This window comes from Cherax quadricarinatus, chromosome 5 (assembly GCF_038502225.1).
Source record: "Cherax quadricarinatus isolate ZL_2023a chromosome 5, ASM3850222v1, whole genome shotgun sequence".
In the NCBI taxonomy this organism is placed as follows: Eukaryota; Metazoa; Arthropoda; class Malacostraca; order Decapoda; family Parastacidae; genus Cherax; species Cherax quadricarinatus.
Genome location: NC_091296.1, coordinates 72076665 through 72090064, shown reverse-complemented (window position 1 = coordinate 72090064; position 13400 = coordinate 72076665). Strand labels below are relative to the sequence as shown.

General features: G+C 39.4%; 1 protein-coding gene across 2 annotated transcripts in view; it reads left to right on the top strand.

Annotated features, from left to right (window-relative positions):
* Positions 1-13400, top strand: part of LOC128684710 (splicing regulator SDE2) — a 68574-nt gene that overhangs the window by 18845 nt on the left and 36329 nt on the right. For both annotated transcript variants that reach the window (XM_070104125.1, XM_070104133.1), the window contains exon 4: positions 10056-10140. In XM_070104125.1, coding sequence (XP_069960226.1) covers positions 10056-10140 — 85 coding nt within the window. The remainder of the gene's footprint in view (positions 1-10055; positions 10141-13400) is intronic.

The following is a 13400-nucleotide window of genomic DNA, read 5'->3' as shown; positions in this document are numbered from 1 at the left end:
AAAAGAGAATATGAATGTGTAAATTCAAGAATTATGTGGATTAAAGTAAAGGTTGGATGTGAAAAGTGGGTCATAATAAGCGTGTATGCACCTGGAGAAGAGAGGAATGTAGAGGAGAGAGAGAGATTTTGGGAGATGTTAAGTGAATGTATAGGAGCCTTTGAACCAAGTGAGAGAGTAATTGTGGTAGGGGACCTGAATGCTAAAGTAGGAGAAACTTTTAGAGAGGGTGTGGTAGGTAAGTTTGGGGTGCCAGGTGTAAATGATAATGGGAGCCCTTTGATTGAACTTTGTATAGAAAGGGGTTTAGTTATAGGTAATACATATTTTAGGAAAAAGAGGATAAATAAGTATACAAGATATGATGTAGGGTGAAATGACAGTAGTTTGTTGGATTATGTATTGGTAGATAAAAGACTGTTGAGTAGACTTCAGGATGTACATGTTTATAGAGGGGCCACAGATATATCAGATCACTTTTTAGTTGTAGCTACACTGAGAGTAAAAGGTAGATGGGATACAAGGAGAATAGAAGCATCAGGGAAGAGAGAGGTGAAGGTTTATAAACTAAAAGAGGAGGCAGTTAGGGTAAGATATAAACAGCTATTGGAGGATAGATGGGCTAATGAGAGCATAGGCAATGGGGTCGAAGAGGTATGGGGTAGGTTTAAAAATGTAGTGTTGGAGTGTTCAGCAGAAGTTTGTGGTTACAGGAAGGTCGGTGCGGGAGGGAAGAGGAGCGATTGGTGGAATGATGATGTAAAGAGTAGTAAGGGAGAAAAAGTTAGCATAAGAGAAGTTTTTACAAAGTAGAAGTGATGCAAGGAGGTAAGAGTATATGGAGAAAAAGAGAGAGGTTAAGAGAGTGGTGAAGCAATGTAAAAAGAGAGCAAATGAGAGAGTGGGTGAGATGTTATCAACAAATTTTGTTGAAAATAAGAAAAAGTTTTGGAGTGAGATTAACAAGTTAAGGAAGCCTAGAGAACAAATGGATTTGTCAGTTGAAAATAGGAGAGGAGAGTTATTAAATATAGAGTTAGAGGTATTGGGAAGATGGAGGGAATATTTTGAGGAATTGTTAAATGTTGATGAAGATAGGGAAACTGTGATTTCGTGTATAGGGTAAGGAGGAATAACATCTTGTAGGAGTGAGGAAGAGCCAGTTGTGAGTGTGGGGGAAGTTCATGAGGCAATAGGTAAAATGAAAGGGGGTAAGGCAGCCGGGATTGATGGGATGAAGATAGAAATGTTAAAAGCAGGTGGGGATATAGTTGTGGAGTGGTTGGTGCAATTATTTAATAAATGTATGGAAGAGGGTAAGGTACTTAGGGATTGGCAGAGAGCATGCATAGTTCCTTTGTATAAAGGCAAAGGGGGATAAGTTTGTTGAGTGTACCTGGTAAAGTGTATGGTAGAGTTATTATTGAAAGAATTAAGAGTAAGACGGAGAATAGGATAGCAGATGAACAAGGAGGCTTTAGGAAAGGTAGGGGGTGTGTGGACCAGGTGTTTACAGTGAAACACGTAAGTGAACAGTATTTAGATGAGGCTAAAGAGGTCTTTGTGGCATTTATGGATTTGGAAAAGGCGTATGACAGGGTGGATAGGGGGGGCAATGTGGCAGATGTTGCAGGTGTATGGTGTAGGAGGTAGGTTACTGAAAGCAGTGAAGAGTTTTTACGAGGATAGTGAGGCTCAAGTTAGAGTATGTAGGAAAGAGGGAAATTATTTCCCAGTAAAAGTAGGCCTTAGACAAGGATGTGTGATGTCACCGTGGTTGTTTAATATATTTAGAGATGGGGTTGTAAGAGAAGTAAATGCGAGGGTCTTGGCAAGACGCGTGGAGTTAAAAGATAAAGAATCACACATAAAGTGGGAGTTGTCACAGTTGCTCTTTGCTGATGACACTGTGCTCTTTGGAGATTCTGAAGAGAAGTTGCAGAGATTGGTGGATGAATTTGGTAGGGTATGCAAAAGAAGAAAATTAAAAGTGAATACAGGAAAGAGTAAGGTTATGAGGATAACAAAAAGATTAGGTGATGAAAGATTGGATATCAGATTGGAGGGAGAGGGTATGGAGGAGGTGAATGTATTCAGATATTTGGGAGTGGACGTGTCAGCGGATGGGTCTATGAAAGAAGAGGTGAATCATAGAATTGATGAGGGGAAAAGGGTGAGTGGTGCACTTAGGAGTCTGTGGAGACAAAGAACTTTGTCCTTGGAGGCAAAGAGGGGAATGTATGAGAGTATAGTTTTAACAACGCTCTTATATGGGTGTGAAGCATGGGTGATGAATGTTGCAGAGAGGAGAAGGCTGGAGGCAGTGGAGATGTCATGTCTGAGGGCAATGTGTGGTGTGAATATAATGCAGAGAATTCGTAGTTTGGAAGTTAGGAGGAGGTGTGGGATTACCAAAACTGTTGTCCAGAGGGCTGAGGAAGGGTTGTTGAGGTGGTTCGGACATGTAGAGAGAATGGAGCGAAACAGAATGACTTCAAGAGTTTATCAGTCTGTAGTGGAAGGAAGGCGGAGTAGGGGTCGGCCTAGGAAAGGTTGGAGGGAGGGGGTAAAGGAGGTTTTGTGTGCGAGGGGCGTGTTTGATAGGAGTGAATGGAGACAAATGGTTTTTAATACTTCACGTGCTGTTGGAGTGTGAGCAAAGTAACATTTATGAAGGGATTCAGGGAAACCGGCAGGCCGGACTTGAGTCCTGGAGATGGGAAGTACAGTGCCTGCACTCTGAAGGAGGGGTGTTAATGTTGCAGTTTAAAAACTGTAGTGTAAAGCACCCTTCTGGCAAGACAGTGATGGAGTGAATGATGGTGAAAGTTTTTCTTTTTGGGGCCACCCTGCCTTGGTGGGAATCGGCCAGTGTGATAATAATAAAAAAAAAAATTTTTTGAAATGTGGGGTAAGGTGGAAAGATTTATAGAGAAACATCACCCTGACAAGGCTGTTGTAAGCCATGTTGGCAACATGTACAGTGACAAAGTCTTGGCCCATTTTAGGGAAGTGTTAGAGACTCCAGAAAAAGAGCTCTCTGGACAGTTATTTTGCGAGATAGGACTCAAGTGACTCCCAAGCTGGTCCTAGTGGCATTAAGAAACAGAAGAGAAGTAACCCCAGAAAAGCAATTGGTACCTGAGGTGTTGATGGAAGGGGATTCCCCTTCCAAACTGTAAATAATCCAATCTCTCTCCTCCTCCAGTCTTCCATACACTAAGAAGAATTGCCAGTAAAGGTAAGTGTTATGCTGTTAATGTTTCATTCATCATGTCCCATTGTATTGTTTATGTACTACATCTATATTTCATGTAAAAAAAATTTTTGTTTTAGTCTTCTTGGTGTCAGGAACGGATTAATTGTGTTTACATTATTTCTTATGGGGAAAATTGATTCGAAAATCATAGATTTTGATAATAGTAACGCCTCCAGGAACGGATTAATTATAATAAAAGAGGGACCACTGTAATTTGAAATCACCGTATTAGCGGAACTCCGCAAGGCAAAACGCCGTAAAGCAGGGCCCTACTGTATAAGTGTAAACATGCTGTGGTAGGCAGAAACTCCATCCTCACTGTTTTAACCCTTTGAGGGTTTCGGACGTACTAGTACGGCTTACGACCCAGGGTTTTTGACGTACTAGTACGCCTAAATTCTAGCGCCCTCAAATCTAGTGGGAGAAAGCTGGTAGGCCTCTATATGAAAGAATGGGTCTATGTGGTCAGTGTGCACGGTATAAAAAAAATCCTGCAGCACACAGTGCATAATGAGAAAAAAAAAACTTTGACCGTTTTTTTGGAATAAAACAGCGACTTTGCACTGTATTTTCGTATGGTATTTATTGTTGTATTCTAGTTTTCTTGGTCTCATTTTATAGAATGGAAGGCATATCATAGAAATTGAGATGATTTTGACTGGTTTTACAATGAAAAGTACCTTGAAATTGAGCTCAAAATAGCAGAAATGTTCTATTTTTACCAAAGTTCAAAAGTAAACAAATCATGCCAAGCGTCCAATACACGTCAACTGGTGAGTCTAATATTCATTTGCAAGTGCGCCAATATGATTCATACCATTTTTTACACTAATGCAGTAGTCTGCATAACAGTAAATCTTCTATTTTTTGTGAGAATAAAAATTCAAAGTGGAAAGCAAAAGAATGTAAGAGGAACCTTGAGACGTGACTAATGAACAGAGGAAATGTCATTTTAGTGCCAGGAATGTATTTCTTGTTTATTCTGGATCCAATTCGGAAATTGGCATCTTTTGAAATTTGTGTGAAATTGGCAAAATTGCTAAATTCTGACCACTGTACTGGGTAATTGAAATTGGTAAATGGGTGGCTTCTTGCACTCATTCAATAGAAAAAATGGAGTTCTAGCGAAATATTCATGTTTTTTGTCGACTAGTACAGTACAACTGGCGGAAAATGGGGCTCAAAGAGGGCAAAATCGCTGATCCGTAAACATCGCCGAGACCGCTAACTTCACGAGAGCATAATTCCGTAAGTTTTCCATCAAATTTCATATTTTTGGTGTCATTATGATCGGGAAAAGATTCTCTATCTTTTCATAAGAAATTTTTTTTTTTTTTTTTAAATTTGGCCGACCCTGAGAACGAGTCTCGGAGAGGGCCTGTCGACCCTCAAAGGGTTAAAGGTGTGAATATCTTACCAATCCATTATTATGCTAACAAAAGCATGGACCACTAGAAACATCTTTTCTGATTGGTTTTGCAAACATTTTGTGCCATCAGCTCATGCTCAGTGAAGGGAAGCCAGACTGGATGCCAAGTGCAAGATTTTGTTATTCCTTGACAACTGTTCTGCTCATCCTCCAGTTTAACTTCTCATCAAAAACAATATTTATAGCATGTACTTTTTCCCAAATATGACTTCATTAATTCAGCCATGTAACCAAGGCATCCTTAGACCAGTGAAGACTAAATATAGACAGTTTTATGAAGAGCATGCTGGCAGCAATGAACAGAGGCATGGGTGTGGATAGCTTCAAGGAGTTTACTCTGAAAGATTCTGTATATGCAGCTGCCACTACATTGAATCATGTAACTAAAAGCACCCTTGCACATGCCTGTCACAACCTCTGGCCTGTGGCTATGTTCAGTGACGCTGATGGGCAAAGTGATGAGTTTGAAGGATTCAGCATGTCAGATGAGAAAAAGATGTCAGACCTTTCATGTGCAAAAGGTATACCTTCAGAGTTCATCAGTAACCCGGAGGAAGTGGATATCGAAGAAGTTCTTAACATCGATGATAGTACTTCAGTTGTTCGTTCAATGACTGATGGTGAAAAAGCTGAAATGGTTCTGAAGCAATCTCCTTCCTCCCCAAACCAAAAATCCAAAATCCGAAACACTTCCTGTCGCAAGCACTTCGGATAAAGGATTCTCAACTTTTTTTTTTTTTTAACAAGTCGGCCATCTCCCACCGAGGCAGGGTGATCCAAAAAGAAAGAAAATCTCCAAAAAGAAAATACTTTCATCATCATTCAACACTTTCACCTCACACACACATAATCACTGTTTTTGCAGAGGTGCTCAGAATACAACAGTTTAAAAGTATATATGCATAAAGATACACAACATATCCCTCCAAACTGGCAATATCCCAAAACCCCTCCTTTAAAGTGCAGGCATTGTGCTTCCCATTTCCAGGACTCGAGTCCGGCTATATAAAATAACCGGTTTTGATGAATCCCTTCACTAAATATTACCCTGCTCACGCTCCAACAGATCGTCAGGTCCCAAATACCATTCGTCTCCATTCACTCCTATCTAACACACTCAGGCACGCTTGCTGGAAATCCAAGCCCCTCGTCCACACAACCTCCTTTACCCCCTCCTTCCAACCCTTTCGAGGATGACCCCTACCCTGCCTTCCTTCCCCTACAGATTTATACGCTTTCCATGTCATTCTACTTTGATCCATTCTCTCTAAATGACCAAACCACCTCAACAACCCCTCTTCAGTCCTGTGACTAATACTTTTATTAACTCCACACCTTCTCCTAATTTCCACACTCTGAATTTTCTGCATAATATTTACACCACACATTGCCTTTAGACAGGACATCTCCACTGCCTCCAACTGCCTCCTCGCTGCAGCATTTACAACCCAAGCTTCACACCCATGTAAGAGTGTTGGTACCACTATACTTTCATACATTCCCTTCTTTGCCTCCATAGATAACGTTCTTTGTCTCCACATATACCTCAATGCACCACTCGCCTTTTTTTCCTCATCAATTCTATGATTAACCTCATCCTTCATAAATCCTTCTGCTGATACATCAACTCCCAAATATCTGAAAACATTCACTTCTTCCATACTCCTCCTCCCCAATTTGATATCCAATATTTCTTTATCTAAATCATTTGATACCCTCATCACCTTACTCTTTTCTATGTTCACTTTCAACTTTCTACCTTTACACACACTCCCAAATTCGTCCACTAACCTCTGCAATTTTTCTTTAGAATCACCCATAAGCACAGTATCATCAGCAAAAAGTAACTGTGACACTTCCCATTTTGTGTTTGATTCCCCATAATTTAATCCCACCCCTCTCCCAAACACCCTAGCATTTACTTCTTTTACAACCCCATCTATAAATATATTAAGCAACCATGGTGACATTACACATCCCTGTCTAAGACCTACTTTTACCGGGAAGTAGTCTCCCTCTCTTCTATACACCCTAACCTGAGCCTCACTGTCCTCATAAAAACTCTTTACAGCATTTAGTAACTTACCACCTATTCCATGTACTTACAACATCTGCCACATTTACTCCCCTATCCACTCTATCATATGCCTTTTCTAAATCCATAAGTGCAATAAAAACTTCCCTACCTTTATCTAGGTACTGTTCACATATATGCTTCAATGTAAACACCTGATCTACACATCCCCTACTCACTCTAAAACCTCCTTGCTCATCCGCAATTCTACGTTCTGTCTTCCCTCTAATTCTTTCAATAATAACCCTACTGTACACTTTACCCGGTATACTCAATGAACTAATTCCTCTGTAATTTTTACAGTCTCTTTTGTCCCCCTTCCCTTTATATAAAGGGACTATACATGCTCTCTGCCAATCCCTAGGTACCTTCCCCTCTCATACATTTATTAAACAAAAATACCAACCACTCCAACATTATATCTTCCCCTGCTTTTAACATTTCTGTCATGAGCCCGTCAGTTCCAGCTGCTTTACCCCCTTTCATTCTATGTAATGCCTCACGCACCTCCCCCACACTTACAACTTGCTCTTCTTCACTCCTAAAAGATGGTACATATATCTCACTGGCCAGTGAATGAAATTACCACCTCCCTTTCTTCGTCAACATTTAAAAGTTCCTCAAAGTATTCTCGCCATATACCCAATACCTCCATCTCCCCATCTACTAACTCTCCTACTCTGTTTTTAACCCTTGAATGGTCCAAACGTATATATACGTTTTTTTAACATCTGAAAGTATGTAAAAAATGTAGATCTTCTTTTTTGTTTTACATTTGAAAACATGTAAAAAAACTTTTATCTACATTTTTTTTTGGGTTATATTTGAAAATATGTAAAAAAAAAGTAGATCTACTTTTGTAGCACTACGAATTTGAACGTCGATCTGTTTGGACCGTTTAAGGGTTAACTGACAAATCCATTTATCCCTTAGGCTTTCTTAACTTGTTTAACTCACTCCAAAATTTTTTCTTTCATTAAAATTTCTTGACAGTGCCTCTCCCACTCTATCATCTGCTTTCCTTTTGCACTCTCTCACCACTCTCTTCACCTTTCTTTTACTCTCCATATACTCTACTCTTCTTATAACACTTCTGCTTTGTAAAAAATCTCTCATAAGCTACCTTTTTCTCTTTTATCACACCCTTTACTTCATCATTCCACCAATCACTCCTCTTTCCTCCTGCACCCACCCTCCTATAACCACAAACTTCTGCCCCACATTCTAATACTGCAATTTTAAAACTATTCCAACCCTCTTCAACCCCCCCACTACTCATACTTGCACCAGCCCACCTTTCTGCCAATAGTTGCTTATATCTCACCCGAACTTCCTCCTCCCTTAGTTTATACACTTTCACCTCCCTCTTACTTTTTGCCATTTTCCTCTTGTCTCATCAACCTCTTACTCTAACTGTAGCTACAACTAGATAATAATCTGATATATCAGTTGCCCCTCTGTAAACGTGTACATCCTGAAGCTTACCCATCAATCTTTTATCCACCAGTATATAATCTAACAAACTACTTTCATTACTTGCTATATCATACCTTGTATATTTATTTATCCTCTTTTTCATAAAATATGTATTACTTATTACCAAACCTCTTTCTACACATAGCTCAATTAAAGGCTCCCCATATTCATTTACCCCTGGCACCCCAAATTTACCTACTACTCCCTCCACAACATTTTTACCCACTTTAGCATTGAAATCGCCAACCACAAGTACTCTCACACTTGGTTCAAAACTCCCCATGCGTTCACTCAACATTTCCCAGAATCTCTCTTTCCTTTACACTTCTCTCTTCTCCAGGTGCATAAATGCTTACTATAACCCACTTTTCACATCCAACCTTTATTTTACTCCACATAATCCTTGAATTAATACATTTATACTCCCTCTTTTTCTGCCATAGCTTATCCTTCAGCATTATTGCTACTACTTCTTTAGCTCTAACTCTATTTGAAACCCCTGACCTAATCCCATTTATTCCTCTCCACTGAAGCTCTCCCACCCCCTTCAGGTTTGTTTCACTTAAAGCCAGGACATCCAGCTTCTTCTCATTCATAACATCCACAATCATCTCTTTCTTATCATTTGCACAACATCCACGCACATTCAGACATCCCACTTTGAAAATTTTCTTCTTATTCTTTTTAGTAATTATTACAGGAAAAGAGGTTACTAGCCCATTGTTCCCGGCATTTTAATCGACTTTTACAACATGCGTGGCTTATGGAGGAAGGATTCTTATTCCACTTCCCCATGGATATAAAAGGAAAAGTAATAAGAAACAAGAACTATTAAGATAAAATCAAAGAAAACTCAGATGAGTGTGTATAGATAAATGTGTACATGTATGTGTAGGGTGACCTAAGTGTAAGTAGAAGTAGCAAGACATACCTGTAATCTTGCATATTTATGAGACAGACAAAAGACACCAGCAATCCTACCATCATGTAAAACAAGGCTTTCATTTTACACTCGCTTTCAGGACGGTAGTACCTCCCTGAGTGGTTGCTGTCTACCAACCTACTACCTTAATATCAAATAACCCATTGTTATTTTTTATTTTTAACAAGGGTTTCTAAAAAATAGTTTCTATGTTATTTATATTGTTATTTATATTGTTCTCAACTATATTAAATATTTTATGTATATTATAGTGTTAATGTATACACATAGAACTGCTGTTTTGTGTTATTTCCAGTTGAAAAGTACATTGAAGGTAAGCTGTTGGGTGAAAATTCTTTGGGGGGGGGGATAACTAAAACTAGATATAGAAAATTAGGGCTCAAAATTCATTAATATATTTTACATTGTTTCTTATAAGAAAGTAGGTTCTGAGTATGGAACATTTGACTTGCTATGAATTTCCTGGAATGCATTAATGTTGTAAGTTAGGGCCATAATTGTGGATGTATGTACATGCATGTACAGTGGTACCTCGAGTTACGAACTTAATTCATTCCAGAAGGCTGCTCAAGTGACGTTACCGAACGAATTTGCTTACAAAAATGCACTAACATAATTGTTCGAATTGGGAACTGTTCGAAACTTGAGGTACCACTGTACTTGTATGTTTGTACATGTGCACCCATGCTGTATACAGGGCACTCTTATGTATTCATTAATGTTTGGGTGTATGATAGATGTAAGACTGAAATCACAAGTGAAAAATATCCTATCCTTTTCTTAATCAGTCATTTCATCCATATCCTTCATTTTTTCATTCACCATTTATAATCACAATTACCAAGAAAATTTAAGGGACATTTGTTTTAAACAGGTGCTCAGATTGAAAAGACTACAAACCGTGAGGCATGCAGAGATCTGAGTGGGCGACGTTTAAGAGACATTAATGAGGAAAAGAGGTAAAGCAGTAGTTAACTTGTTCAGCAAGTAGAGCATTGTACTGGAGCGACAAAGAAGATAATGGAAATTGTTTTATGTCAATTTTATTGAAAATATTTATGCTTTAGGATTATTAAATGCAGGAGAGCACCACTTATGTGGCGGGTTAAGTTCCAAGCTACCACCGTAAAGCGGAAATAGCTGTAAAGCAAATCGTGTTTTTTTTCACTTATAAATACATATAAATGCCTGATAACATCTTTACTTTATCATATATTAAGTTAGCAATAGAACTAAGATAAAAAACAATAAAAAAGCGAAATGCGTTACAGTACACTTATTACTTAACTTAAAATATTTGTAGTCTTAATGTAAGGTGAGAGGTAAGTAGAAAAACAGGTGTGGTAGCCCACCCGACTACCACACACCCAACAGAGGTAAGTAGAAAGCCAGGTGTGGTAGCTCACACTAGCGCGGGGCCCCTTTAGGCACGGGGCCCAATTGGGAGCAGTTGATCAAATCAGCTTAACCCTTCGACTGTCGCAACCCCCAATCCTGAGGTGTCTCCTGGTGTCGCAAAATTTAAAAAAAAATTTATTTTTTCTTATGAAATGATAGAGAATCTTTTCCCGATTGTAATGACACCAAAAAAACGAAATTTGATGGAAAACTGACGGAATTATGCTCTCGCAAAGTTAGCGACCTCGGCGCTGTTTACAAATCGGCGATTTCGCCCACTTTGAGCCCTATTTTCGGCTAATTCCATTGTTCCAGTCGCCCAAACTCATAGCTATTTCTTTAGAACTCCATTTTTTCTATTGATTGAGTACAAGAAACTGCCCATTTACCGATTTCAACTACCTAATAATGTGGTCAGAAATTTGCAATTTGGCCAATTTCACGAAAACTAAAAAATATGACAATTTCAAAATAAGGTCCAGAATGAACAATGCAGACATTCCTGGCTCTAAAATAACATTTTCTTTGCTCATCAGTCATGTCTCCAGGCCCCTCTGATATTACTCTTGCTTTCTATTTTGAATTTTTATTCAAACAAAAAATAGAAGACTTACTATTATGCAGACTACTGCAATACTGTAATAATTGTATAAATAACATCAACCCATTCATGACTGCATATTAGAATAGCTAGTTGGACATTTATTGGACAATGGCATCATTTGTTTACTTTTGAACATTGGCAAAAATCAAACATTTCCCCTACTTTGAGCTCCATTTCTAGGTTCTTTTTATAGTAAAATCAATCAAAATCACCTCTATTTCTATAATATGTTTTCCATTCTATCAAATGAGACCAAGAAAACGAGAATACAATCATAAATACTATACGAAAATAGACCACAAAATCGGCATTTTAATTAAAAAAATCGGTCGGAGTTTTTTTTTTCTCATTATGCACTGCGTGCTCGAGGATTTTTTTTATATGGTGCACACTGATCACACAGACCCATTCTCTCACATGTGGGCCTACCAGCTTTCTCCTGCTTGATTTGAAGCCGCTAGAATTTATGAGTATACGTCAAACACGGTACCTCGTAAAACGTATATATACGGCCGCGACAGTCAAAGGGTTAATGCTGGCCCTGATTGTGGGTGTATGTACAGTGATACCTTGCATATGCTGCCTGCCATTATCCAAACCTTGCCAGTATCTGAACAGGCCCTGGGAAAGGGCAGAATTCTAAAATATTACCGAAACATCCGAACAGCTGTTCGGATATGGCGGAAAGCTGAATCAAACTTGGCGCACACTTTAGTGTACCAGTTGGCCACTAGGAGCTGTGCTCTTCACCACCTCTGCCACCCACTGTTCTCAATCTCGCTATTGTCCCCTAACCAGATAGGTGCGCATAATGGCGGTGCAGTCTGGAAGCGAGTTTGTGGCCTTTGTGGGGTTTCACTCCTTCTTTTAGCATTATTACTGCTGTGTTTTGTCCTAGCTATCTTGTATATGACACCAAAGAGGGCCAGGAATGTGCTTACTCTAGAAAAATGGAGGGAAATACAGTGGACCCTCGCCTAACGATATTAATCCGTTCCTGAGAGCTCAGCGTTAGGCGAAATCATCGTTAGCCGAATTAATTTTCCCCATAAGAAATAATGGAAATCAAATTAATCCATTCCTGACACCCCAAAGTATGAAAAAAAAAAATTTACCACATAAAATATTAAGTTTAATACACACAAACTGAAGAAGACATGTACAATTACATGACACTTACCTTTATTGAAGATCTGGTGGTGATTGATGGGATGGGAGGAGGGGAGTGTGTGGATGGTGTTAATGTTTAGAAGGGGAATCCCCTTCCATTAGGACTTGAGGTGTCAAGTCCTTTTCCGGGGTTACTTCCCTTCTTTTAATGCCACTAGGACCAGCTTGAGAGTCACTGGACCTCTGTCGCACAACATATCTGTCCATAGAGGCCTGTACCTCTCGTTCCTTTATGACATTCCTAAAGTGTTTCACAACATTGTCAGTGTAATAGTCACCAGCATGGCTTGCAATAGCTGTGTGAGGGTGATTTTCATCAAAAAAGGTTTGCACTTTAAGCCACATTGCACACATTTCCTTAATCTCTGAAGTAGACAACTTCTTCAATTTCTCTATCCCCTATTCCCGAGCAGTTTCCTCAGGTCTGGCCTCTTGCTGTTGAAGATGATCTTGCAGCTCATCAGTGGTTAGTTCTTCATTGTCCTTCTCCACCAACTCTTCCACATCCTCCCCACTAACCTCCAATGCCACAATTGATTCCACAACTGGCATAGGCTTCTCAGGGTTAGCCTCAAATCCTTCAAAATCCCTTTTGTCTACACATTCTGGCCACAGTTTCTTCCAAGCAGAGTTTAAGGTCCTCTTAGTCGCTTCCTCCCAAGCCTTACCTATAATGTTTACACAATTGAGGATGCTAAAGTGATCTCTCCAAAACTCTCTTAGTCAGTTGAGTTTCTGAGGTCACTACAAAGCACCTTTCAAACATAGCATTTGTGTAGAGTTTTTTTGAAGTTTGCAATGACCTGCTGGTCCATGGGCTGCAGGAGAGGAGTGGTATTAGGAGGCAAAAACTTGACCTTAATGAAGCTCATGTCCCCAGAAAGTTACTCTTCCACATCTGAAGGATGACCAGGAGCATTGTCTAATGCCAGGAGGCACTTAAGGTCCAATTTATTTTCCAGGAGGTAATTTTTCACAGTGGGGGCAAATGCATGGTGTAACCAGCCATAAAAAAGGTCTCTAGTGACCCATGCCTTACTGTTTGCC